Source organism: Marmota marmota, unplaced genomic scaffold, assembly GCF_001458135.2.
Source record: "Marmota marmota marmota unplaced genomic scaffold, marMar, whole genome shotgun sequence".
Lineage (NCBI taxonomy): Eukaryota > Metazoa > Chordata > Mammalia > Rodentia > Sciuridae > Marmota > Marmota marmota.
This window is the reverse complement of record NW_026000082.1, coordinates 27,813,496-27,841,149: the sequence shown is the minus strand read 5'-3', so window position 1 is coordinate 27,841,149 and position 27,654 is coordinate 27,813,496. Positions and strand designations below refer to the sequence as shown.

Below are 27,654 nucleotides of genomic sequence, written 5' to 3'. Positions count from 1 at the left end.
GAAACACTTTCCTAGGAGGTTGCCTCTAAACTGGGAGTGTTTGTTTTGTTTTATTGGTACTGGGGTGTGAAATCAGGGGTACTCTAGCATTGAGTCATATCCTCAGCCCTTTTTATTTTGAGACAGGGTCTTGTTGGGTTGCTTAGGGCCTCGATAAATTGCTGAGGCTGGCCTTAAACTTGCCATCCTCCTGCCTTAGCCTCCCAAGTAGATGGGATTACAGATATGAACCACCACACCCAGAACCTGAACTGAGTTTTGAAGAATAAGTAGAATTTAGGAGAAAAATGAACAATGGGTATAATAGGTGAAAAAATTTTAGTGGTTTATTAATATATGGTGATCAACCATTACATATTTCATTAAAATATTTGCTCTAATTATCCTAAGAGATGTTGCATCAGAACAGCTTATCCTGCCAAAGCTTTCTCTCCTCACTGAATTCTTTGTTCTTAGTGAAATGCCATTGCAGAAAAATTTGGATCTTTCCATTGTTACCATAGCCCACTTTGCTTCACACCTATTCAGAGCAGAAAAGATGCTCAATTTTAAGGCCTGTGTTCATTTGATATTCTCATCAAAGGAAGTAAGGGTTTATCTAGACAAATATTTCCCAGATTGTAACACAAAATCCTTTCCTGCTGAAAAGTTGTAGATGTTCAGTTGAGAGAAAGGAGAGGGGAGAAAGAGAGGAGAGAGGAATTCTGTGGAGATGGGGTGATAATAAGCATACTAAATAATCATCTTCTATGTAAACCAAGAACAAATATTATAAGCATGTTACTTCAATATTTAGAAGTAAATACCAATAGACTGCAAAAATGGCTTAAAAGTTGATTTTTCCCCCCCAGTACCAGGGATTGTACATAGGGGTGCCTAACCACTGAGTCACTTCACCAACTCTTTTTTATTTTTTTATTTTGAGACAGGGTCATGCTAAGTTGCGTAGAGCCTCACTAAGTTGCTGAGGCTGGCCTTAAACCTGCAGTCCTTCTACCTCAGCCTCTGGAGACGCTGGGATTACAGGCATGTGCCACCACACCCAGCTATCTAATTTTGATGACTCCTATATTCAAAATAATAGCAATATGGCAAAATATTTAGAAATCTGGAGACCCTTAGGTGAACAAACACCCTAAACTCTATATCAGAGTATGTTCAGTGAATAGTAAGATATTGGTAATCACAACTATCATGATGGTGATGGTGATGATGAAAGGAATTTTCTCCTTCTTAACCAAATAGCACAGCAAATATCTTTTTGTCTCTTTAGGACCTCCAACTAGCCTCTTTCAGCCACCTCGTCGTCCGGGCCTTGGAACTGTTGGAAAACCAATTCGACTGTTAGCTAATCATTTTCAGGTTCAGATCCCTAAAATAGATGTGTATCACTATGATGTGGATATTAAACCAGAAAAACGGCCTCGTAGAGTCAACAGGTAAGGATTAGAAAGAGTAGACTTCCATATATATAAGTGCATATGATTTGCTTATTATGTATATATTGCTATCTGAATTCTTTCAACAGATATGCTTTGTTTGTAATCCAAGACGCTAAGTTTCTTAGGTAGTTATCCTCTTTGGTTCTAACAAAGTGCTGCATATTTCATTAGTCAATCAGTAAATACATATTGAATGAAAAAAGATAGCTCTTTCTTTAACCAAGGGTAGCAGAAATTTTATTTACATTTTTTTTTTCTGTATTGAGGATTGAACCCAAAGATGCTACCACTGAGCCCTTTTTAATTTTTATTGAGACAGGATCTCACAAAGTTGCCTAGGCTGGCCTTTAACTTGTAATTCTCCTGCCTCAGCTTCCCAAATCATTGGAATTTCAAGTGTGCAGCACCGTGCGTGGCTTATTTTATCTTTTTATTTTGAGACGGTTCTTGCTAAGTTTCTTAAACTGGCCTCAAATTTATATTACTCCTACTTTAGCACAACAAATGTCTTTGGGATTATGAGTGTGTACCACTCTGCTTGACCTAGCTGAAATTTATAAAAAATAGATGAAGACATTCATGTCTATGGAAAATAGAAGTATCTGGAAATTCAAATTTTATTTTTAAGTGTTTTACTGGACATGAGAAGTATTAAGTGAAAGACAGAATTATCTTGTAGCACTGAAAAAAAGTAAGCTTACAGAGATATCTGTTTCTTGCATTATCCAAGAGGGGGTCTGATGAGGTGATATAAGTTTTATTGTTGGTATCAGGAATTTACCAAATATGAATATATACCCTGTAGCAAAAATTAATGTATATCCACTTTACTTTTCTCTATTTCCATGTAGTGATATTTAAGCAGTCTTTGATTTGTTGAGTCTTGCTTTTCTAAGAATGCTTTTGCTGTCAAGTGAAATATTTTGTGCTGCTTAACTTTTTTTCTCATTATAGATTAATCATGTGGCTTTCTGGTACAGTTCAGTATTATGTAAGACCATAATTATTCAACTATGGTACAGCTGAGATCAATGGTAATAGAAGTGATGACAATGGCTAACTTTGGTCCGTTCAACAAATATTGTCAGGAGTGCTTACTCTGTACCAGATGTTTTTCTGTGCTGTGGGAATACAATATGAATAAAATAGGCACAGGCTGGGGTGAAGCTCAGTGGTACAGTACTTGCCTAGCATGTGCAAGGCCCTGGGTTTGATCCCCAGCACTGCAAAACAGATGAACAACAACCACAAAGGCAAAAATTTCTATTCTTGCCTTTTGACCAGAGCTGCAATGTTCCAGTAATTTGATAAAGTGATGAACACAGAGAGAAAGAAGAGAGGTACCTGCTGTATGTTCTCTAGGCCTTTTAGAAAACATGGTATCATTCCATTGGTCATATACATGTGAATCTATAGAAAAGGTGTTGCTATAAACATCAAGGGAATGGATCCTGTTCAAAAAGGAATGTCCCAAAGTGTTTCCATGGTAAAACTGGAAGAGTCTCTGGTGTTGGCCAGCATGCTCTTGGCATTGTTGTAAACAAACACGTTAAGAGCAAACTTCCTGCCAAGAGAACAAATGTGCATATTGAGCATATTAAGCACTTTCTCTGTAAGCTGAAAATAGCCTCATGAAATGTGCAAAGGAAAATGATCACAAAAGGAAGGAAGCCAAAGAGAAGGAGACCTGGGTTCAGCTGAAGTGCCACCTGCTCTGCCCAGAGATGCACACTTTGTGAGAGCCCGTCTAAGCTGCTGTAACTTATGCCCTAGGAATTCATGGCATAAAAGGTGTAGAGAAAAGCAAAAGACCCCGAGTAGGTAAAAAAAAAATCATACCCTTGAAGAGTTTCTATTCAGTTTCTCTTCTGATGCGGAAGAGCAAAAATAGATAAATAAGGTGTGATAAGTGTGATTAAAAAAAATAAAGCAGAAAAAAAATAAAAAAAAATAAAGCAGAGAGGAAGGATAGGAAGATAGGAATAAAGATGGGGGGAGCCACTGAGATGTATTCATATGTGTGTGTGTGTATATATGGTAGGAGGTAAGATTAGAGAAACTCTAGAAATCTAGAAAGCTCCTTTTCATGCATTCTCCTTTTTTAAATATTATTTTTAGTGATGAACACAACATCTTTATTTACTTATTTTTATGTGGTGCTGAGGATTGAACCCAGTGCCTCACACATGCAAGGCAAATGTTCCACTGAGCCACAACCCCAGCCTTCATGCATTCTTGTAGGCCATATTCTACCACTGAGCTGCACCCCAGCCTAAATTTTTCTTTTCTTTTTTGAAGCACTGGGGATTGAACCCAGGAATAGTCTACTTTTGTGCTATATCCCCATCTATTTTGAGGGGGGTATGGGGGGTAATCAGGGATTGAACTCAGGGACGCTTGACTAATGAGCCACCTCCCCAGCCCTATTTTCTTTTCTTTTTTTTTTTAATATTTTTTTTTTTTAGGTGTAGATGGACACAACATAATGCGTTTATTTTTATGTGGTGCTGAGGATCGAATCCGGGTCCCGCCTGTGCTAGGCGAGTGCTCTACCACTGAGCCACAATCCCAGCCCCCTATTTTCAATTCTATTTAGAGACAGGGTCTCACTGAGCAAAAGCACCTTGCGTTTGCTGAGGTTGGCTTTGAACTCGCTATCCTCCTGCCTCCCAGCCCCTGGGATTACAGGCATGCACCACCTTATTTTTTGAGATGGGGTCTTGCCAGTTTCCCAGGCTGTCTTTGATATGTGATCCTCCTGCCTCAGCCTCCCGAGTCACTAGAATTCTGGTGTGGGCCAGGGCACCTGGCCTGAGTTTGGTTATTCTTAACAGTTGTTTGTCTCAGGAGAGGATTTGGGAAAGAGGAGTTCGAGAGGATGCCAGAAATGTTGTGCTCTTTTTCCTTTTATTCTCCCCTTGTGTTATCATCTTGCAGTTACCTTTGTTCATTTATTGCTACCTTTCTTTAGATAACTAATTTTTAAAAGTTATTTGAATCAGTAGAGATTGACTCTTACTTTTTCCAAGTAGTATTAACTGAATTTAGGTGATGAAGGTACAGTGATACGTCCCTTACTGTTCACTATTTCACAAAGCTAACTACCACTATCTCCATTACTGTTAAGGGAGGTAGTAGATACAATGGTGAGACACTTCAAGATGCAGATATTTGGTGATCGGCAGCCTGGCTATGATGGCAAAAGAAACATGTACACAGCACATCCACTGCCAATTGGACGGGATAGGGTAAGTGTTAACAGCAAGAAACACTATGGTCAAGTAGTAGTAATTACATATGGCAAAAATGTTTTTTTTTTTTCATAGTAATGATACATGTGATATTCTGTCCATATTCAGTTGTCTCTTGTTAACTGATAATTGAAGATGAGATGAGCACTAGAATTTAGGTTGAAGCCAGGTGCAGTGGTGCATACCTGTAATCCCAGCTATTTAGGAGGCTGAGACAGGAGGATTGCAAGTTCAAGACCAGCCTCAGCAATTTAATGAGATCCTGTATCAAAAAATAAAGTAAGGGGCTGGGGTTGGGGCTCAGCGGTAGAACACTTGCCTTGCACGTATGAGGCACTGGGTTCTATCCTCAGCACCACATAAAAATAAACAAAATAAATGTATTGTGTCCGTCTATAACTAAAAAATTTTTTTAAATAAATAAATAAAAGGCTGGGGTTGTGGCTCAGTGGTAGAGTGCTTGCCTAGCATGTGTGAAGCACTGGGATGGATTCTCAGCACTGCATATAAACAAACAAACAAACAAATAAATAAATAAATAAAGGTCCAGAGCTGGGTTGTAGCTCAGTGGTAGAGCGCTTGCCTTGCATGCATGAGGTGCTGGGTTCAATTTTCAGTACCACATAAAAAAATAAATAAATGAAAATAAAGATATTGTGTCCATCTACAACTAAAAAAAAAGTAAAAGTCCATCAACAACTAAAAATATATACATTAAAAGATAAATAAATAAAGTAAAAAATGGCTGGGGATATAATTTAGTGGTAGAATGCTCCTGGGTTCAATCTGCAGAATAATAATAATAATAATTATTATTATTAATTATTATTATTAATTGATTTTGTCACCTCATTTTTTTCCCCAGTATCTTTATTTTGTTTGTTTATTTTTATGTGGTGCTGAGGATTGAACCCAGGGCCTCACATGTGTGAGGCAAGCGCTTTGCCACTGAGCCCCAACCCCAGCCCTGTCATTTCATCTTTACATATATTTTATTTAAAATTTCTCATATTAACAATGTACTTTAAAGAAATACTATCTAGTTCTGAACAATGGCGTTTTTATCATTCTCACTTGTGAAAATACATTCATAATACCATAGTACTTTTTTAAACACTTATTTTTTAAAATTAAAACAGTAATATGTGAATATATGCTAATTATAGCTTATCTAGACAGTCTAGAAATGTTGTGGCTTCTTGCCTCTTCCTCCTATTTGCACCTCTCCTTTCCAGTTTCCTTTTTAAAGGATATTGCTATAATAATTTGGCATATATCTTTTAAAATATTTTAAATGTATTAATTATTTGTGCACATTTATAGATATGCTTTTTTCACATATATTTTGTGATTTGTTTTTTCATTCAGCAATATGCCTAGGAGGTCTTTTCATTTATATGCATTTAGATCTACCTTAGTATTTTTTCAAATTCAATTATTTTATTGTGGCAAAATATATATAACATAAAATTTATCATCTTAGTCATTTTTAAGTGTACAATTCACCATCATTTAGTGCATTCACCCTGTTGTGCAGTCATCACCACCACCACCCATCTCTAGAACTTTTATCATCTCAAACAGAAACTCATCAAATGGTAACTTCCCATACCTAACTGTCCCCAGTCCCTGGTAACCACTATTTTACTGTTTCTCTATGAATTTGACTATTCTAGGTACCTCATATAAGTGGAATTATATAGTATTTGTCTTTTTGGGTCTGACTTTTGTTGTTGTTGGTGGTGGTGCTAGGGTTTGAACCCAGGGACACTTCACAACTGAGCAACATCCCCAGTCCTTTTTATTTTATTTTATTTTTTATTTTGAAACAGAGTCTCACTAAGTTGCTTAGGGCCTTACTAAATTGCTGAGGCTGACCTCGCTCTTGTAATCTTCCTGCCTCAGCCTCCTTAGTTACTGGGATTGTGGTGACGCATGGCTCTGTCTGGCTTATTTCACTTAGTGTAATGTTTTTAAACTTCATCCATATTGTAGTATCTACTTATTTTTAACTATTGTATAGTAGTCCACATTAAATTATTGATGGACATTTACATTGTTTCCAATGTTTTATAATTACAGAAAATGTTAAAATAAAGACACTTATGCATAAGTCATTTTTAAATATTCTTGAAATCTTTCCCACAGACTTTGTAAACATGTTTGTTTGTACATATGTATTTTTTCTCCTAGGTTGATATGGAAGTGACCCTCCCAGGTGAGGGTAAAGACCAAACCTTCAAAGTGTCTGTTCAATGGGTGTCTGTTGTGAGCCTTCAGTTGCTTTTAGAAGCTTTAGCTGGGCACTTGAATGAAGTCCCAGATGACTCAGTACAAGCACTTGATGTTATCACAAGACATCTTCCCTCTATGAGGTGAGTACCTTGGTTTGGATTCTTTCCTGTAGATGTTCAGACTTTTTGGTAGGTTACATTTAACCACTGAAAAGTTCTGTATAAGTCATAATTCAAACTTAATTTCAGCTCACAAAGTTCAGAGTGAAATGAAAAATCTTTCAAGGTTTTTTTTTTAATTTTTTTTTTTTAGTTGTTGATAGACATTTATTTTATTTATTTATTTTTATGTGGTGCTGAGGATCGAATCCAGGGCCTCACACATTCTAGGCAAGCACTCTACCACTGAGCCACAACCCCAGCCCCTTTCAAGTTTTTGTTATGAAACATGCACTCTTATTTCTCCAGGTACACTCCGGTGGGTCGTTCCTTCTTCTCACCTCCTGAAGGTTACTACCACCCTCTGGGAGGGGGCAGAGAGGTTTGGTTTGGTTTCCATCAGTCTGTAAGACCTGCTATGTGGAACATGATGCTCAACATTGATGGTAGGATGGAACTCTCTTTATTCATTAACTTTTTGGCTGTTTTTTGTTTGCTTGTTTGTTTTTTGGCCCTTCCCTTCCCCTTAAAGCTAAACATCTTTCCTCTCTGTTAGTATCTGCAACTGCTTTCTACAGGGCTCAGCCTATTATTGAGTTCATGTGTGAGGTTTTAGACATTCAGAACATCAATGAACAGACCAAACCTCTAACAGACTCCCAGCGTGTCAAGTTTACCAAAGAAATCAGAGGTAGGTGTTTCTATTAATATAGTCTTGGTGAGGCAGCTATGTATGGTGCAAGTGGCCTTGGCTTTGAAGTCAGAAAAAGTTGGGCTTCCATCCCAGCCTAGTTAGTTGGGCAAGTTCCTTAACCACTATTACACACTGTGAGTCTTAGTTTATTTAAATTATTCATCTCAAGGAACAGGCAATAATATATGTCTGCAGAGTTGTGAGAATTAAATGCAATTAGGTTTACAAAGTTTCCTGGTACAGTATCTGTCATGTGTCAGTCTCTCAATAAAATTATCCTTACCTATTTAAAAACTTTACCAGCTACATGCAGTGGCACACATCTGTAATCCCAGTAGCTTGGGAGGCTGAGGCAGGAGGATCACAAGTTCAAAGTCAGCCTCAGCAACTTAGCGAGACCCTGTCTCAACATAAAACATAGAAAAAGGGGCTGGGGATTGGTTCGGTGGTTAAGCGCTCCTGGGTTCAATCCCTGCCCCCTCCAAAAAAAAAAAAAACTTTACCTTTTAATAAAATAATGCAAGTTTATTTATTATACTTTTGGAATTTCTTTTCTTCTTCACTTATAGTTAGCAATATTCTCTCAGTATAGTATAAATTTCATGAGGGTTGTCTCCAGAGCTGAGAATAAATTTCAGAACGTAGTTAATACTTATTAAATATTTACTGAATGGATTAACAGAGTATGTGAATTAAACATCTTAGATCATCTGAGTTCTAATTTATTATGCTTAGTTGAGGGGTTTTGCCTGTTAATGATTTTTATTTCTATTTATTTATTTGGTACCAGAGGTTCCTCAGCCTTTTTATTTTGTGAATTCCTGAGGGTCTTGCTAAATTGCCAAGTAATGTCATGATTTTTTTAAAAAAACAATGTTCAACAAGTTCCAGGCCAGCCACTGCAATTTAGCAAAACCTTGTTTCAAAATAGAAATTGAAAATGTCTGGAGATGTGACTCTGTAATAAAAACAAAACAAAACAAAAATGCTCCTGGGTTTGATTCCTAGTATGGCAAAAAAATAAAACGAAACAACATTGAATCAGTTTTTGTCACGTTTTGGCTTTTTTTTTTTTTTTTTTAACTTTAGGTCTCAAAGTTGAAGTGACTCACTGTGGACAGATGAAACGAAAATATCGAGTTTGTAATGTGACTAGACGACCAGCCAGTCATCAAACGTATGTTAATCACATCTAAAATGACATAACATTTTTGGTAACAAAGGAAGCTACTAAAATTATTTGTGAAAACTGTAGTATAATTTTTTAAAATATATTTTTTATTTGTAGATGGACACAATACCTTTATTTTATATGTTTATTTTTATGTGGAGCCAGGGATCCAACCCAGTGCCTCACACATGCTAGGCAAGTACTCTATCACTGAGCCACATATGGTATAATTTTCAAGATTACCAGAATCTTTATTTTAATACCAAAGCTTTAAAAAATGTTTGAAATATTTTTGATAGAGATATTTGTTTCTTTTTCTTTTCTTTTGAGTTGGATCTTGCTTTTTTTGCCCAGGCTGGTCTAGAACACTTGGGCTCAATCACTTCTCCAGCCTCAGCCTCCTAAGTAGCTGGGACTACAGCTATGTGCTGTTACACCCACCTTGGACAGATTTTTATGAAACATATTTCCTGCCTTCAATTCCATTCATCTTTTAAAATTAGCATGTTAAACATAGGTCAACTTTTATTTAACGATGCAGAGCCATATTATCAGCATCATTTATTATACTGTTGTAGTTTTCAATACAGGGCCTGCAAGTTCTGTTGAAGCCTAGAAGTCATATAACCCGGTCATCGGAAGACTTATATTGCTTTGTAATTTTGTTGTTGTTGTTGGGAGGGGGGTGTCGGGGATTGAACTCAGGGGCATTCGACTACTGAGCCACATCCCCAATCCTATATTTTGTGTTTTATTTAGACACAGGATCTCATTGAGTTGTTAAGTGCCTCGCTTTTTGCTGAGGCTGGCTTTGAACTCATGATCCTCCTGTCTCAGCCTCCCGAACTGCTGAGATTATAGGCATGCGTATTTTTGTGTAGATTTTTCTCTTTCCTTTTGTAGGTAGCTGCCTCTCCTCCTCCTCCTCCTTATCCTCCTTCTTTTCCTCCTCCTCCTTCTTTTTTTGTCACTAGGGATTAAACCAAGGAGTGCTTAACCATTGAGCTACATACCCAGCCCTTTTTATTTTTTATTTTGAGATAGGATCTTGCTAAATTGCTGAGGCTAATCGTGCACTTGTGATTCTCCTGCCACAGACTCCCAAATTGCTGGGATTACAGGTGTGTGCCACTATGCTTGGCTCCATTGACATCATTCTGTCAGGGGAAAAAAAAAAGCTACTATACTAAAACCTTATGAAGTCATTTTTGAGAATTGTAATATTTGTTTCAAGATCTGTGCCTTTTTTTCATTATTTAATTACTTTCCAAAATCCTATCAGAATAGTTAGATTTGTGGACCTATATTATCTTTGCTCAAAGGTTTAAAGCACATAAATGTCACACAGATAATCCTCACTGCATCATTATCTTGTGGGTCTGTAGCAGTTAAGAAAGTAAGATTAAATTTATCATTGTGTTAAGTTTTTGAGATAATTTGCCCACTGAAAGAGCCAATAAAGAGTCTTAATCATGCTCCCCTTTTATACCAAATATTCTGGTACAATCTCAACTTCATATATTTGGTCATGTTGTCTTCACATCTATGTGTATTTGTCCTGGCTCAGGGATCTGAAAATGTAAACAAAATAACTGTACTATAGTCATTTTATACAAAATTCTCTTAAGGAAATAAAACTCCTATATGGATGATTCTAAGTCCTTATTTGAAGTCAATCATGTGTAAGAAGCCCACAGGAGATCGAACTTATATTTGTAGATGTTAACTGACTTCAGCTGACTATTTTTATCTTAGGTTTCTTAGCTGCTCCTGTTGCTGCTGCTGTTGCTACTTCTCTCTCTCTCTCTCTCTCTCTCTCTCCTTTTTTAGTACCACCACTAGAACCCAGCAGTGCTTAACCACTGAGCCACATCCCCTGCCCTTTTTATTTTTTAATTATTTTGAGACAGAATCTTGCTTAGTTGCTGAGACTGGCCTCAAACTTGCAATTCTGCCTCAACCTCCCAAGTTGCTGGGATTATAGGTGTGCACTCCATATCCATCCTATAGCTTCTTATTTTAATTTCTTAAAAAAAAATTCTTTCTGGGGGGGCGGGGTTGTGGCACAGTAGTAGAGAGCTCACCTAGCACCTGTGAGGCCCTGGATTCAATCTTCAGCACTACATAAAAATAAATAAATAGAATAAAGGTATTGTGTCCAGTTAAAACTAAAAAAAAAAAATACCAAAAAATTCTTTCAAATTTTGAATTAAATTTTTTTGTAATCATAGTTTCAACAAACAGATCATTTCAATTGAATTATTTTCTTGAGGTTCATGACTAAAGACTAAAGAGACTTAACTGAAAATACTCAAAGATTGATCTTGTTTGTTTGTTTTGGGCTGGGGGTTTGGTGATGCAAAGGATTAAATCCTTGTGCAAGGACCTTGTGCAAGCTTAGCACATGCTCTGTCTCTAAACTACACCTGCTGCTCTGATCTTTGTTTTTTAAGAGACTGATCAAGGTAGGAAAATGTTAGTAGGCTCTATTTGTTTATTTATTTAGGAAAAAAACCCTTAAATTTCTAAAATTTGAATTTCTAAAATTCTCTCCTATAGTTTTCCTTTGCAGCTAGAAAATGGTCAAGCAATGGAATGTACAGTAGCTCAATATTTTAAGCAAAAGTATAGTCTACAGCTGAAATATCCCCATCTTCCCTGTCTCCAAGTGGGACAAGAACAAAAGCATACATACTTGCCACTTGAGGTAAGCTAAACTACATTTTCTTTTGCCAATCTGCCAATCTCTTGTGTTGTTGTTATTATTATTATTATTATTATTATTATTATTAAAGATACCATTCTAAAGTAGGATTTAATCTTTCTGAAGTATTTTGGGTAGATAATTTCACTGTCTCACAGTTTTTATTTTTCTAGAAATGGAGGATATATGATAATTTGGCAAAAGCTTACAATGAAGAAACCCATTACTGCACAGACTAATTTCTCTTTGCCTCTTGGCAGGTTTGTAACATAGTGGCAGGACAGCGATGTATAAAGAAACTCACAGACAATCAGACTTCCACGATGATCAAAGCCACAGCAAGATCTGCTCCTGACAGACAGGAAGAGATCAGTAGACTGGTCAGTAAGGCCTGGTCTTCAAAATCAGCCAGCTCTAAGATGAAAAAACAAAAAACTAGAAGATTCCTGATGGGTCACAGTTACTCTGGTTTTTATATATACAAACTTTCTGGTTTTTTTTTTTTTTTTTTAGGTGAAGAGTAACAGTATGGTGGGTGGACCTGATCCTTACCTGAAAGAATTTGGGATTGTTGTGCACAATGAAATGACAGAGCTCACAGGCAGGGTGCTTCCAGCACCAATGCTGCAATATGGAGGCCGGGTAAGCTTTAAAAAAAAAAAAAAATCCCAGCAAGCTTCTGCCACGCCGGTCAAAAGAAGATTATAATCCAGAATTTTTCTACTTCACCACATTGAATTTACCCATAGTTGTGCTTATTATTGCTTTTTGTCTTCTGGCTCATGCCAGATAGAATTTTGTTTATTCCCTCCTCAACATTAAAATGGCCTTAGATTGTAATGTCTTTCTCTTTTCTTTTGTTTCTTTTTTTTGTTTTGTTTTGTTTTAAAGAATAAAACAGTAGCCACACCCAACCAGGGTGTCTGGGACATGCGAGGAAAGCAGTTTTATGCTGGCATTGAAATTAAAGTTTGGGCAGTTGCTTGTTTTGCGCCTCAGAAACAATGTAGGGAAGATTTACTAAAGTGAGTATCTTCGTATTTTCAGCCTAGTAGTATCCCTTCCAGATATGAAAGTACCATCCTTATGTGAATGTGCTGTGTACACTGGCACTAAATCCCTGACTCCTGTAGTGATACCTCTGGCTCTGTGGAAAAGACCTTGTGTTATAGTAAATTGCAAACGTGGGAATTACATTAAAAACCCAACTCAGTTTCTATATATTTAGAACAGAACTTTGTGAGTGACAATGCTAAAGCAACGCTACTTGGAGAATTCTTAGTTCAGATTCCTTTCCTGCTAATTTTATCTTTCAGCTAAGATAAAAACTCACTTATTTTTAGTCATTATTATTTACTAGTGTAGCCGGGTGTGGTGGCGCACGCCTGTAATCCCAGCGACTCGGGAGGCAGAGGCAGGAGGATCGAAAATTCAAAGCCAGCCTTAGCAATGGCAAGGCGCTAAACAGCTCAGCGAGACCCTGTCTCCAATAAAATACAAAATAGGGCTGGGGATGTGGCTCAGTAGTTGAGTGCCCCTAAGTTCAATCCCTGGAACCCAAATAATGATGATGATGATGATGATGATGATGATGATAATAATAATAATAATACTTTACTAGTGATCCTGTTTGATGGCAAGGTCACTAGCTGGAAGTATTGGCTCACATCTTACAGTTGCATCTATCTACATAAGGGAAGTTAAGGAAAAGTTGAAAAAGTCAAGTGAGCTGAGAGGAAAGAAAGGAATCCTACAAAATATTGGCAAAGAAATTATTGTAAAAGCTTTATACATAGATTGAAATAACATCTTAAATTTGAAATTTAAAACTTAAAAGTGAATTTCAATTTTAAGTGATCTCTTTTGATACTACTATTGAAACAGATCTTTTACAAGTTTGATGGTAATCCTAAATACCCTGGTTTTGTAATAGCAAGTTTCTGTGTTCTCAGTTGAGTACAAGCTTACCCAACTCTTCTTATGCCTTACCAAAATGTTTGTTACCTGAAATTTTGATCCTCTTTTCTTCTGAATAGAATGACTAATTTCAATATTTTAAAAAATCTTTGAACAGGAGTTTTATTCTAGTCTTGGGGCCCAGCTGAGCCATAATCATTGAAAATTTCAAAATGATGGAGCTGGCAGTTTAGCTTAGTAGTAGACCATTTGTTTAGCATGTGCAAGGTTCAATTCCTGGGTTCAATGCTTGGGTTCAATCCCTGGCACTGGAAAAAAATCAAAACAATAATCTGATGATTTATTAATACAGATTCTTATCTACTATAATTGCAGTAGTACAGCTGCCAGTCTATTTTGGCAACTAGTTAAAAAAATTTTTTTGTTTGTTTATTTGTTTGTTTCTAATTTTGGCTAAGAATTTGCAGAACTGAAAGTATTTTAAGAGATATTCATGCTAAGAATGTGCACTGAAATGAAAGCACTATGCCACTGGTTTTTTTTCCAACAGAAGTTTCACTGACCAACTGCGTAAAATCTCCAAGGATGCAGGAATGCCCATCCAGGGTCAGCCATGTTTCTGCAAGTACGCACAAGGTGCAGACAGCGTGGAGCCCATGTTTAAACATCTGAAAATGACATATGTGGGCCTACAGCTGATAGTGGTTATCTTGCCGGGAAAGACACCAGTATATGGTATGGATCACTTTAATGCTGAATGAGGGATGATTTCAAGTAGTAGGTGTGACAGTCAGGATAAGCTAGGTAGGGCTAGCTAGGTCACAAAAAATCTCAAACTCTCCGTGGTTCAAAAGAAGAAAATTGTGGGTAGGGGTATACTCAATGGTAGAGCCCTTGCCTAACGTTCACAAGGCCCTGGGTTCAATCCCCAACACTGAAAAAAAAAATCCTTTCTTGCTTCTGCTTTGTATCCACTGAAGGTAGATGGTGACTTCTGCTCCTTACCATCATGTCATACCCACTCTGGGACCCAGAGTGGCAGAGCAGTCACTATTTGGAATGTTGCTAGTCCATCACTCTCTTTTCTGTTTGCATCTCCTTGGCCATAACCAACCATATGGGGAACAGGAGGACAGGTGGGGATGTGGGCAAGAAATGCAGTACAATCCTGTCACGGCTTAGAAAACTGGGAGAACTGGAGTGTGTGATGAAAAGCACTTAGAAATATCAGAGGAGGGTGGGGTGGGGCGGAGCCTGCTACTTCCAGAAGAGGATCTGCTTAGTTTGTATCTATTATAAAAGTGATACAAAGTTCTTTTGGTTATCATTGAAGTAAAGGTTGTAGGAGCCACTGACCAGCCCTTAGACTTTATAAAACTGTCTTCATCCCTGTCTGTGTTTGCTTCTTTTGTTACTTTCTGTTTATCCCTAGTGTTGGGAGTGGGGAGCAGAAAAGTAAAATTCAAAGGGCTGGGAGGGAGAAACAAGTGGGAGGAGATTGATTCCTTTGCCAGACCAGTTATGTGGGAGAAGAAACCTCAAGGGACTGAGCAAGTGGTGGCAGACAGCACCAAAGAATAAGGGAAGCAGGCTGGCATCAAGGCCTGAAAGAAGGAGAAGAGGAGCCTGGAGAACCAATCCAAGGGACGCCTACCTTGGAGGATGAGCAGATGAAATGACCATCTACTCCAGTGCTAAGCATCTTAGCACTATTTGCAGTATATAATAGTTGCTCTGTTAATGTTAATGTGTGGGGTCTTTTACTCTTGGTAAAGGAAATTAATTAAAATAATTAACTTACTTTTGTAGCGGAGGTAAAACGTGTTGGAGATACCCTTCTAGGTATGGCCACACAGTGTGTCCAGGTAAAAAACGTAGTGAAGACCTCACCCCAAACCCTTTCCAATCTTTGCCTGAAGATAAATGCAAAGCTTGGAGGAATTAACAATGTACTTGTACCTCATCAAAGGTAAGATTCTAACTTCTGTTTTTTTCTACATTTGCTTAACATCTAACTTACATAATTTATGGTAAAGCATAGGTATCTCAAATATGCATCTTGATTATTATTTGTTTTATATGTGTACACCCATGTACCATCCACAACCCAGTTATGATATAGAACATTTCCAGCACCAAGTTAGGCTTCCTCTGGCCCCTCCAAATAGATGAGGGGTGTAGTTCAGTGTTAAAGTACTTGCCTAGAACACTTGAGGCCCTGAGTTCAATCCCCAGCATCACCAACAAAAAGCAAAACAAAACAAAATAGATGTCCCCTCCGCAAAGGTAACCACTATTTTGACCTTTATCATCATAGATTAGTTTTGCCTAATTTTGACCTTGATATAAACAGACTCATATAGTATGTATTATATTGTGTATCTTATTTTGCTCCACGTTATTATCTATGAGATTCATTTATGTTGTTGCATTTCACAGTAGTTCATTCTTTCTCTTTGCTGTGCATTATTTCATTTTATGAATAACTCACAAGATTTTATCTGTATGGAAGATATTCTTATACATTTATTCTATAATTTTGCATTTTTTGATGGGTGTGAGCATTATTTCTTTTGTGTGGATTCCAGGTATGGGATTGCTGAGTTATAAAGAATACAGTTATAGAGAATACTTATGTTTTGCATCAGTAGATACAATCAAGTACTTTTCCAGGTTTCTATACCAATTTACATCCTATTGAGAGTTCTAGTTGCTTCATACCAACACAGGGAATTATCAGTTCTTTTGTGAATCTTTTTCACTAATACATCTTTGTGGTTTCTGGAATATAAATCCTTTCTAGGATATATGTATTACATAATATCTTTTCCTATTCTGTGTTTTGTGTTTTGCCTTTTCACTCTGCTAAATAGTTACTTTTTTTTTTCTTTCTTTTTTTTTTTTTTTGGTAGTACTGAATATTGAATCCAGGGCCTCAGGCATAGTAGGGAAGGGCTCTACCTTTGAGCTATATTCTCATCCTTTTAAAAAAATTTTATCTTAAAACCAGCTGCAGTGACAGACACATATCTTTAATCCCAGGTACTCTGAAGACTGAGACAGGTGGATTGCAATACGAGGCCTAGTACATTGAGGCCTGCCTCCTATACTAGTCAAGAGCTCTGCTATTGAGCTACATTCCCAACTTCCATAAACTTTAATGAAGCTGAGTTTATTTTAATTTTTTTTTTTTTTTTTTTTGCAGTTCTGGGGATTGAACCCAAGGCCTAATGCATGGTAGGCAAGTACTTTACCACTGAGGTACATCCCAAGCCCTGCTCAACTTTCTTTTTAATATTTATTTTTCAGTTGTAGTTGGACACAATATCTTCATTTTATTTGTTTATTTTTATGTGGTGCTGAGGATTGAACCCAGGGCCTCACACATGCTAGGCGAGAGCTCTACCGCTGAACCACCGCCCCCCGATCAACTTTTTTATGTCCTGTTAAGTAACCTCACTTGAGGGCTGGGGCTATATATAACTCAGTGGTAGAGCATTCGCCTAGCATGCACAGGCTGTGGGTTTGATCTCTGGTACCTTTAAATAAAGAAGGAACCTTGCCTGTTTAACCCCAGTGGCTTTTTGTTTAAATTTGAATTTGTCGGACCCATTCTAGAGTAACCAAATGCCAAAGCAAGACAGTGATATTATAAGCAAAGTACTGGCTAAAAGTTAGGAGATTAGCCAGGCATGGTTGTGCACACATGGAATCCCAGTGGCTTGGGAGGCTAAGGCAGGAGAATCATGAGTTCAAAGCCAGCCTCAGTAACTTAGCAAGGTCTTAGAAATTCAATGAGACCCTGTCTCTAAATAAAATATTAAAAGGGCTCAGGGTGTGGCTCAGTGGTTAAGTGCCCCTGGATTCAATATCTGGTACACACACAAACACACACAAAAAAAAAGGGCTGGGGTTATAGCTCAGTGGTAGAGCACTTGCCTAGCATGTGTGAGGCACTGGGTTTGATTCTCATTGCTGCATGTAAATAAAAAAAAAATAAAGGTCCTTTGACAACTAAAATAATTTTTTTAAAGTAGATTTGAGTATTGGTGCCCGTATGAACTTTTTTTCGTTCTTTCTTTTTTGTATTGCTAGGGATCAAACCTAGACCCTCACATATACCAGCATCTTTCAAGATAATAATATCTGCCTTATCAAATCTAAAATATTGTTTTTAATGTGAAATCCTATATGTGAAAATGATTTGAAAAGTTAAATTTAGGACTGTAGCATTAGTCATTGCTGTATTTGAAAAGAGGGTGTGATGTTGAGTGACTTGCACTTATGCAATCTTATCACAATTCTCATTTTTGTTCTTGAGTGAAACATCTGGGTAAATAAATCCTTTTTGAAACATTGGTGATGAGGCATACAGGTCATAGGGAAAGAACCTAAGATCACTTAATTTTTACTTCATTCTTTTGAGATAATACAGTGGCTTAGAGTCAAACTTTGGTGTCGATTTCTTGGGTTTGTATTCTGGTTTTACACTTCCTAAGTCTGTGATCTTGGGCACATTCTCTATTCTCTTATGTTTCATCTTTTTTTTTTTAAATCTAGAAAATAGAGAAAATTTTACCTCTTTCATAGAATTCTTGTGAAGACTAAATGAGTTAAACATGTAGAGTAGCAGGGTAGCTCTCACATAATACACACGAGCTGTTACTATGTTGTTCATATACATGGCACATATGTTTGTTGTTATTAATTGTTCTATGCTGAGCCTGTGTTTCCTGATGATAGAGAAATAAACAGCACACAGCCTCTGTCTTCATGGAATCTCATCTTTAATACCTGTTACATGAGATTGTTAGATTTGGGATGCTTCCTAGATGAAGAATGAATACTCACAGTCCCAAATCCTATATTTAAGAATTTTAAAACTTCATATCATATTTTTTCTCCCCCGCTTTTTTTGGCTAGCTTTAACCAGAGAAACATGCAAGCCATTTTTTTTTCTCCTTGATTCCTTAGATAGAGAAATCAGTGCCAAATAAATGAGTTCATTCTTTTGATAAATATTTATTCAGTGCCAAGTATGAGCTAAAGCAGTGTTCTAGGCACTAGGAAATAACAGTGACCAAAACGAAACAAAACATCATTCTAAACCCTTTTAGAGCTTACATTCACAGGCGTGTACAGACAAAAAGAAAAAATAAATAAGTGAAAATATATAGTATAAGTGATAAACATTATGGAGAAAAATAAAACCAATAAAAAGATAGGCTTGGTTCTGTTCTTGAGTTGCACATTTTAAGGAGAATTGAGGTTTGGGTACTTTATGTTCTCTCCTCGTAGGCACAGATTCTCTCTTAAGATTGTATCTGTGATCATCATCTAATGATACAGTTTTTTGAGACCCAAACATTTTTACCCGTATGTCTGAGTGGCGCTGTTTCCTTGATTCTGAGCAGGCCCTCCGTGTTCCAGCAACCTGTCATCTTCCTGGGAGCAGATGTCACTCACCCTCCAGCGGGAGATGGGAAGAAGCCCTCCATAGCGGCCGTGGTGGGCAGTATGGATGGCCACCCCAGCAGGTATTGCGCCACGGTTCGGGTGCAGACTTCCCGGCAGGAGATCTCCCAAGAGCTCCTCTACAGTCAGGAGGTCATCCAGGACCTCACTAACATGGTTCGAGAACTTCTGATCCAGTTCTACAAATCCACGCGCTTCAAACCCACTCGCATCATCTATTACCGTGGAGGGGTATCTGAGGGACAAATGAAACAGGTACTCTCATTAGCCCATTGTTGCCATCTGGAGCTTCTAGGAATCTAAAGGGGCTTCCTCCCATGGGCTCCTCAGTAAATCAGCTCTGAGAGATACTCTCTGAGACATGATTCCATTTCTGTCTCCTAGGTAGCTTGGCCGGAATTAATAGCGATTCGAAAGGCATGTATCAGTTTGGAGGAAGATTATCGGCCAGGAATAACATATATTGTGGTGCAAAAGAGACATCACACAAGACTGTTCTGTGCAGATAAAACAGAAAGGGTAAGAAGACGGTAGTGTAAAGTTTCATTATCTGACTCTGTGGCAAGGGAATCTGGTTTTGGTTTTGGTTCTGGTTCTGGAGATTGAAACTAGGGCCTTATGCATACTAAGCATCCTGCTCTACCACCCACTGCCCCTGAATGCCTCCTTCTCCCTCCCTCCCTCCCTTCCTTTGTACTACTAGGTATTAAACCCAGGGTGGTTCTACCACATCCCCAACCCTTTTTATTTTTTATTCTGAGACGGGATCTCTCTAAATTGTCCAAGCTGGTCTTGAATTTCTGATTCTCCTACCTCAGCCTCCTACCCCACAGAGTAGCTGAGATTACAAAACTGTGCCATCACTTCCAGCCTGAGTATGTTTTTAAAGTGGGCATATTTACATTTATTTCCCTCAAAAGCACAAGTACCTAATAATAATTTAGTAAACATAGTATTTGCAGTTGAGCTTACATGGCTAATTCTGAATGGTACAAGTTTCAGGAATGAATTTTCTTTTTTTTAATATTTTTTTTAATTTTTTTAAGAGAGAGGTGTGAGAGAGAGAGAGAGAGAGAGAGAGAGAGAGAGAGAGAGAGAATTTTTGATATTTATTTTTCAGTTTTTGGCGGACACAACATCTTTGTTTGTATGTGGTGCTGAGGATCGAACCCGGGCCGCACGCATGCCAGGCAAGCGCCCTACCGCTTGAGCCACATCCCCAGCCCATGAATTTTCTTTTGTGTGATAGAAATGCTGTCTTCTAGAGCTTTATTGGGGAAGGGGAGTCAGAAACACACCAGGTACATTAGGGTGACAAAGATAACCTTAAGGGGGAGTTTATCTGTTTGAACTTCATTGCCATTTGCTACTTTTTACTGCCAATGCCTGGACCACAGTTGGAAGTAAAAGAATTTCTCTTCCTGGGACTGGGTTGTAGGTCAGTGGTAGAGCACTTGCCTAGCATGTATGAGGCACTGGGTTCAATACTCAGCACCACATAAAAAGTAAATAAATTCAATAAACATCTATCAACAACTAAAAAATATTTTGAAAGAGTTTTCTCCCAAAACTATTTTATATCAGTGTAGAGAATTCCTTATTTTAGTATAGAGTTTTTTAAAATTGGTACAAGAGAGCTGGGGGTTGTACCTCAGGGGTGGAGCGCCTACCTTGCACATGTGAGGTACTGGGTTCGATCCTCAGCACCATAAAAATAAATAAATCAATAAATAAAATGTGTCCATCTACAACTAAAAAATGTTTTTTAAAAATTGGTACAAGAGTCTTGTTATGTGGGCTGGGGATGTGGCTCAAGCGGTAGTGCGCTCGCCTGGCATGCGTGCGGCCCGGGTTCGATCCTCAGCACCACATACAAACAAAGATGTTATGTCCGCCAAAAACTAAAAAATAAATATTAAAATTCTCAAAAAAAAAAAAAAAAGAGTCTTGTTATGTGCCCAGGTTCATCTTGAACTCATGAGATCAAATGATCCTCCTGCCTCAGCCTTTTGACTAGCTGTGACTATGGTCCTGAATCACTGTGCCCCCACAATTTTGCTTCTTTGATATTTTATGACATTACTTCATTTTGTCCAGACCCTCCCTGATCCATCCCCAAGAGATCCGACCTTTTCATTGCCTAATCATGAAATCTGGCTGGCCACATTCCCACTATTTTCTAGTACACCCTTTGCTTCTTGTCTCTAATCCAAGAATGAGGTGTTTCTTTTTGTCTCTTTTCTTTCTTTATTTCCCCTCTTCCCCTTCCTCCTCCTCCTTCTCTTCCTTTTTTTAATTTTTTTTATTCTTACATGCTAGGCAAATGCTCTACCACTGAGCTACATCCCCAGCCCTTTTCATTTTATTTTGAGACAGAGTCTTAACTAAGTTGCTCTTGTGATTCTCCTACCTCAGCCTCCTAAGTAGCTGGGATTACAAATGTGAACCACCACACCCCACTTGTTTTTATTTCTGAATCTTTAAAGAACCAAGGTTGGCTGGGTATGATGGCACACACCTGTAATCCCAGTGGCTCAGGAGGCTGAGGCAGGAGGGTGGTGAGTTCAAAGCCAGCCTCAGCAAAAGTGAGACACTGAGCAACTCAGTGAGACCCTTTCTCTAAATAAAATACAAAATAGGGCTGGGGATGTGGCTCAGTGGTCAAATGCTCCTGAGTTCAATCCCCAGTACCCCCCTCCAATTAGAAAATTTTAAAAAGTAATAGAGAGCAAAGTTTTTTTTTTTCTCTCTCTGTGGGCCTACCAATCAGTTTAAATTAAAAATATTGTCTTGCCAGGTGCAGTGGCACAGGCCTTAATCCCAGTGACTTAGGAAGCTGAGGAAGGGGAATGGCCAAATTCAAGGCCAGCCTCAGCAACTTAGGAAGACGCTCAAAACTTAGTGAGACCTTGTCTCAAAATAAAAAAGGGCTGGGGATGGGGCACAGTGGTAAAACACCCCTGGGTTCAATCTCCAGTACCAAAAACAAAAAATAAAGGGGCTAGGAATGGAGTTCAGTGTTAGAAGGCTCCTGAGTTCAGTCTCTAGTACCTTAAAAATAAATAAAAAAAATAAAAATGTTGTCTTGTAAATTTCCCAAACTCTGACTCAACAGGACTTTTTAGATTTTGCTAAAACTTTGTTAATACAAATTTTCTGAACACTTACCTGAATGCTGGGCACAAAATATCCTGCCACCCATCCTCAACAGCTGTGATCACCTCTCCACACCTGTATGAACTTGCTGTCCTTGTAGCCTTAGGACTTTCCAAAATCCTAGACTATCTCCTACTTCTGTTCTTTACCATCCGGTGTCACTACACTCCTTGCAATACTGATAGTTGCAGTTCTTGGTTTACTTCATATCACTGATCCTTACCAACATCTCCAATTTTCTAAACTTGCCTCTTGCCATCTCTAAATCTGAATTAGTTCACTTGACATTTCCTTTGCTTCTACTGTCTAGCTGACAAGAGTTACTGGGGGGAAAATAATTTGTTCAATCATGAACCATATTATAAGTACATGATAACAAATAGCAAATCTCAGCTAGGATTCTGTAATTTTAAAATGTATACTATTCTCCCTAGCATATGTTCCAAACCTTTATATTTTTTTCAAGTCCCCTACCTACCCATGTTGTCCTCACTGTCAACTAAGTCCTACCTTCTATTTCCCCAGAAAATAAGATCTGGAAGATGTGAGTGTTCTCAGATGGCTCTCTTCTAATTTAGTTAAATTTTGTGTTTTGTTTTTGTTGTTTTGTGGTGCTGCAGATCAAACCCAGGACCTAGTGCATGCTAGGCAAGAGTTCTACCACCAAGCCACATCCCTGTCCCAAATCTTCTGCTTTCTTATCTTCTTCTAACATCCCAGGCTAATTCTCCATCTTTACTTTTGGGTTTTCTTTCTTTCTTTTTTTTGGTACCAGGGATTCAGGGGCACTCTACCACTAAGTCACATCCCTGGCCCTATTTTGTATTTTATTAGAGACAGAGACTCACTGAGTTGCTCAGTGTCTCAGTGTTGCTGAGGCTGGCTTTGAACTCGTGATCCTCCTTGTCTCAGCCTCCCAAGCCACTGGGATTACAGCCACCACACCGGTTCCATCTTTGCTTTTGATCCTAATTCTTTCTGCATTCTCTAGAGACTCACTTCATTAGTGATCCCTTCTGTTTTTAGAATTTCAGTCTTTCTCATCCTGTGACCTCTTTTTTACCCTATACACTTGCCCCTGCCTTCCTCGATTCTTCCATTAAACATCCCTTCACTCTGCTTCTCCCTTAGTCTACCTGATACCTTATTTTTCTTTCTTTCTTTCATGGCTTAACTTTTTGCAAAAACAATCACTTTGCAAAAACAAAGGCTTTCTGTCCTTACCTGTTCTCATCAGACTTCAATTCTCTAGACTGACTTCAATTTCAGGAAGTCCAGAGTTCAAGAGGTGTTCCCTCCCTCAATGCCTTGCTCATTTCTAAGGAGGTCAGATTCCCTCATTGACCTCTTCTTAGAACTTCACACAAGGTTTTCCTCCTTTGGCCTTAGCAGTCTGTCTAGGTTTGCTCCCCACCTTGTAATCAGGTTTCCTCTGACTCTTCTTCCTCCTGTGTCCATGAAACACTGCTGCTTCCTGGCATTTCATACTTCTCTCTTCTCAACTTCAACTTTCTCTTTAGTCTCATCCCCTTTTCTAGGCTCATTTATTTTCTTATCAATTCCTAAATCTGTATTTCCTGCCCCCAAACACTCTATGCAACTCCTGATCTGTATTTCCAATTATCTACCAGACATATTCACTTAGATGCTTTATAGGCATTGTATCAGCCAAGACAACCTAGACTGTGCAGCAGTAACAACAACAACAAAACAATCTTGCAGGCTTACCAAGATTTATTTCTTGCTTACATTACACATTCACTGGTTGTGCTACAGCTGTGACCCTGCTGTTCTCCCTTCAGAACCCAGGCTGGCAGAGACGCATGTATCTGGAACATTGCCAATCATCGTGGCAGAGGGGAAAAAAGATACGTGACAAGCCATGTGTGGCTCTTAAAGTTTCTGCCCAGTAGTAACACATTTCAGGACACATTTTCTCTGCCAAAGCAAGTCACATGGCCCCTCCTGAGATAATTGGGTGCGGATGTCTAATCTTTCCCCAGGGAGGGGCACAAGAATATTTGGCACCAGTGATATAACCTACCCCAGGCATTTCAAGCAAAACACGTCTAAACCTTCCACTTACTGTTTCATCTCCATCCACAACCTCTTTCTCCTCTAGTTTTTCTTTTATTCTGCTACTTGGCATCACTGTGTATCAAATTGGCCAAGCTGGAAAGCTCAGAGCTGAGTGTAAATTGTTCTCCTCCCTTGTTGTCCCCATGTCCAGTAGGTCAAATAGCCCTCTGTGTTCTACCCAAAGTTCTCTCATCTCAGTTTTTCCTCTTGTGTATCCCTGCTGCCCTAGGCAGAACTTGTCTGTCTCGCAGGAGGCTCCTACCAGTCTCCCTGTCTCCATTTCTCCTTCACAAGTATCTTCTCCACCCTGCTCTCAGGGCTAGGTTTTTAAAACACAGATCTTATTGTGCCACTTCACTACTCAGAACTCTTCATGCATTCCACCATTGCTTACAAACACTTTCCTCTGTTGTTTGCTGTTTTTCCAAGGGAGCCAAAGCAACATTTTCATTTCCTCTTTTGCCATGACTTCATATCCCTCCCATTTTCCATATTCACTGCACATTCTTTTGTGTGTGTGTGGCATTGTAGACTGCACCTAGGGCTTCACACATGCTAGGAAAGCCCTCTGCCACTGAGCTACATACCTGGCCCTTTTTATTTTTACTTTTGAGACAAGATCTCACTAAGGAGCACAGGCTGGCTTCAAAATTGTAATCCTTGGGGGCTGGGATTGTGGCTCAGTGGTAGAGCGCTTGCCTAGCATGGGTGGGACCCAGGTTTGGTCCTCAGCACCAAATAAAAATGAAGGCATTGTGTTGTGTCCATCTACACCTAAAAAATAAAATTTTTTAAAAAATTTTAATCCTTCCTCAGCCTCCTGAGCAGCTGGGATTACAGGTGTGGGCCACCATGCCCAGCTACAGTGTGCATTCTTATCCTTGGGATGACTATATCCATTCCATTCTTGTAATTATTTTGATTAAGGTATAAAATACACACAGTAAAACTTACTGCATTTAGAGAATAGTTTTGGCTTAATGTATAGTTTTGACGTGTCTGTCATTCTGTCACCACCACCACAGTAAAGATTTATAAATCTCAAAAAATTATCACCTGCCCTTTTGAAGTCATCCTTTCCATTATCCTTAATCCCTGGCAACTATTGATATGAATTTTGTCCTATAACTTCACCTTTTCCAGAATGTCATGTAACTAAAACCACATAGCCTTTGATCAAGACTGTCTTCTTTTACGAAACATAATGCATTTGAGATTCATCTAAGTTACTGTGTATATGAGTAATGTGTTTCTTTTTATTGCTGAGTAGTATTTCATTATATGGACAAGCCACGGTTTATCTGTTTCTTGTTTTAGGGATACCTGGAGTGGTTGGAGTCTTTGTTCCACCTTTCTTTTCAACTCCTACTTATCCTAAAAGGCATGGCCTAACTATTCTTTCCCCCAGATTTTCCCAGTGCTTTACACATGCCCTTATCACATTGCATAACAGTGCTTGCATTGCATATTACTTTAAGGAAGGCAAGTTCATTAGTTCTTTCTGCCTCTGGCTCTCATCCCCAACATCTGCTGCAGAGCCTAGCACATGGGTGCTCAAGCAATAATTGTTGAATTGAATGTGCCTGAATTCCCTTTTCCCCAAGATACCATCTCTATCTGTAGAACTTAAAAAAAAATTTGAAGAGGCTCTATGTGAAGTAATTTTGGGAAATGCCGTATAGTCTATCATCTTCTTCAATATTATACTTTAAGAATGCTTTTGAAAAATTATACAGTAGAAAAGCCCCCTATCTTTTTCTGTGCTGGGGATTAAACCAGGATCTCACACGTGCCAGCCAAGTGCCTTGTCCCTGAGCTATAACCCTATAGCTAAAAAGGAAAACTTTTTAAACTTTGATTTAACCCTCACCAGGCTGAGGCAGGAGAATTGCATGTTTAAGGCCAGCCTTGACAACTTACCAAGACCCTGACTCAAAATACAAATTATATTGGGGCTGGGGATGTGGCTCAAGCAGTAGCGCGCTCGCCTGGCATGTGTGCGGCCTGGGTTCGATCCTTAGCACCACATACAAACAAAGCTGTTGTGTCTGCCGAAAACTAAAAAATAAATATTAAAAAAAAAAAAAAAAAAAAAAACAAATTATAAAGGGCTTGGGGATATAGCTCAGAGGTAGAGCACTTGCCTAGCATTTGCAAGACCCTGGTTTCAATTCACAGTACTGCCAAAATAAATAAATAAATAAATAAATAAATAAATAAATAAATATTAGGCACAGTAAGAGATTAACAACAACTACTACTGAATAAAATAGAGCCCTATACTGTAATTAAAGTTATGTGAATGTGGTCTCTTTCTTTCTCTCTCTAAAAATATCTTAATCCCTCATTGTACTTTAGTACTATTTTTGGATCCTGGTTGACTTTAGATAACTGAAATTGTGGAAAGCAGAACCTGGGATAAGGGGGAACTACCACAACTCAATTATACTACCTTTGGTACCCAAGTTTACACATGAATTTGATAGAAGGAGGTTTTTCTTTTCTTCTTTTTTTTTTTTTTTAATATTTTTTAGTTATACATGGACACAATATCTTTATTTTGTTTATTCATTTTTATGTGGTGCTGAGGATCAAACCCAGTGCCTCACACATGTGAGGCAAGCACTCTGCCACTGAGCCACAACCCCAGCCCAGAAGGAGGTTTTTCTATACTCAGAATTATTACATGCATTGTTGTATGATCTTTAACCCAAGGTCACAGCAGTTAAAAATGGAGCCAACGAAACTCCCATCAGATTTATACCTCTATGTTAAATACACTTCCTCATGTTGAACTCTGCTATACAGCTGAAGAGTGTAACCAAATAGCAAGATTTAATTCCATTCCTTATAAATGCATGTCTGAATGTCCCTGCTCTGCTTTTCTAGAAGTCTGATTTTAGAAAAACTAAAATCAAACTTCTAGAAAAGTTTGGCCATAGAAAAACCTTAGAATCTTAGAAACACAAAAGACCATCTCTAATTTCTTAGCTGATTATATTAAGGCAGAGAGATATGCTTTATTCAAGATGTATAGTAGCAAGGCTAAGCCTATATCTGAAACTGATTTCTTAATCCCCATTTTAGTGCTCTCATCCTGATAATTATTTAAGAGTGACTTCTTTTAGTGATCCCATGTAAGTATTAGTTTTGTTGAACCTGGTCAATCAGTTGAAAGATTCCTTCATCTTAACTTTTACTAAAAAAATGTGGATTTTTGTTTTAATTTTTTCCCAAGTAAGGTATGAAACTGATTTTTTTCCTCAAGAAACTTATCCGTAATTTTCTTTTGTTTTTGTTTTGGCACTGGAAATTGAACCCAGGGGAGCTTTACCATTTAGCTACGTCTCCAGTTCTCTTTACTTAAAAAAA

At 38.2% G+C, this 27,654-nt stretch overlaps 1 protein-coding gene across 2 annotated transcripts in view; it reads left to right on the top strand.

The window, feature by feature from the left end:
* Positions 1-1,051: 1,051 nt before the first annotated feature.
* The window catches only part of LOC107141958 (argonaute RISC component 4), a 34,495-nt gene continuing 7,892 nt past the window's right edge, over positions 1,052-27,654 (top strand). Inside the window, exons 1-14 of one of the 2 annotated variants that reach the window (XM_048815764.1) lie at positions 1,052-1,439; positions 4,570-4,690; positions 6,887-7,068; positions 7,396-7,532; positions 7,643-7,777; positions 8,870-8,957; positions 11,511-11,658; positions 11,916-12,035; positions 12,169-12,297; positions 12,547-12,680; positions 14,123-14,307; positions 15,382-15,541; positions 18,987-19,302; positions 19,432-19,566. In XM_048815764.1, coding sequence (XP_048671721.1) covers positions 4,586-4,690; positions 6,887-7,068; positions 7,396-7,532; positions 7,643-7,777; positions 8,870-8,957; positions 11,511-11,658; positions 11,916-12,035; positions 12,169-12,297; positions 12,547-12,680; positions 14,123-14,307; positions 15,382-15,541; positions 18,987-19,302; positions 19,432-19,566 — 1,974 coding nt within the window. In that variant the 5' untranslated portion in view covers positions 1,052-1,439; positions 4,570-4,585. The remainder of the gene's footprint in view (positions 1,440-4,569; positions 4,691-6,886; positions 7,069-7,395; positions 7,533-7,642; positions 7,778-8,869; positions 8,958-11,510; positions 11,659-11,915; positions 12,036-12,168; positions 12,298-12,546; positions 12,681-14,122; positions 14,308-15,381; positions 15,542-18,986; positions 19,303-19,431; positions 19,567-27,654) is intronic. The other variant, XM_015485275.2, reaches the window with a different exon arrangement.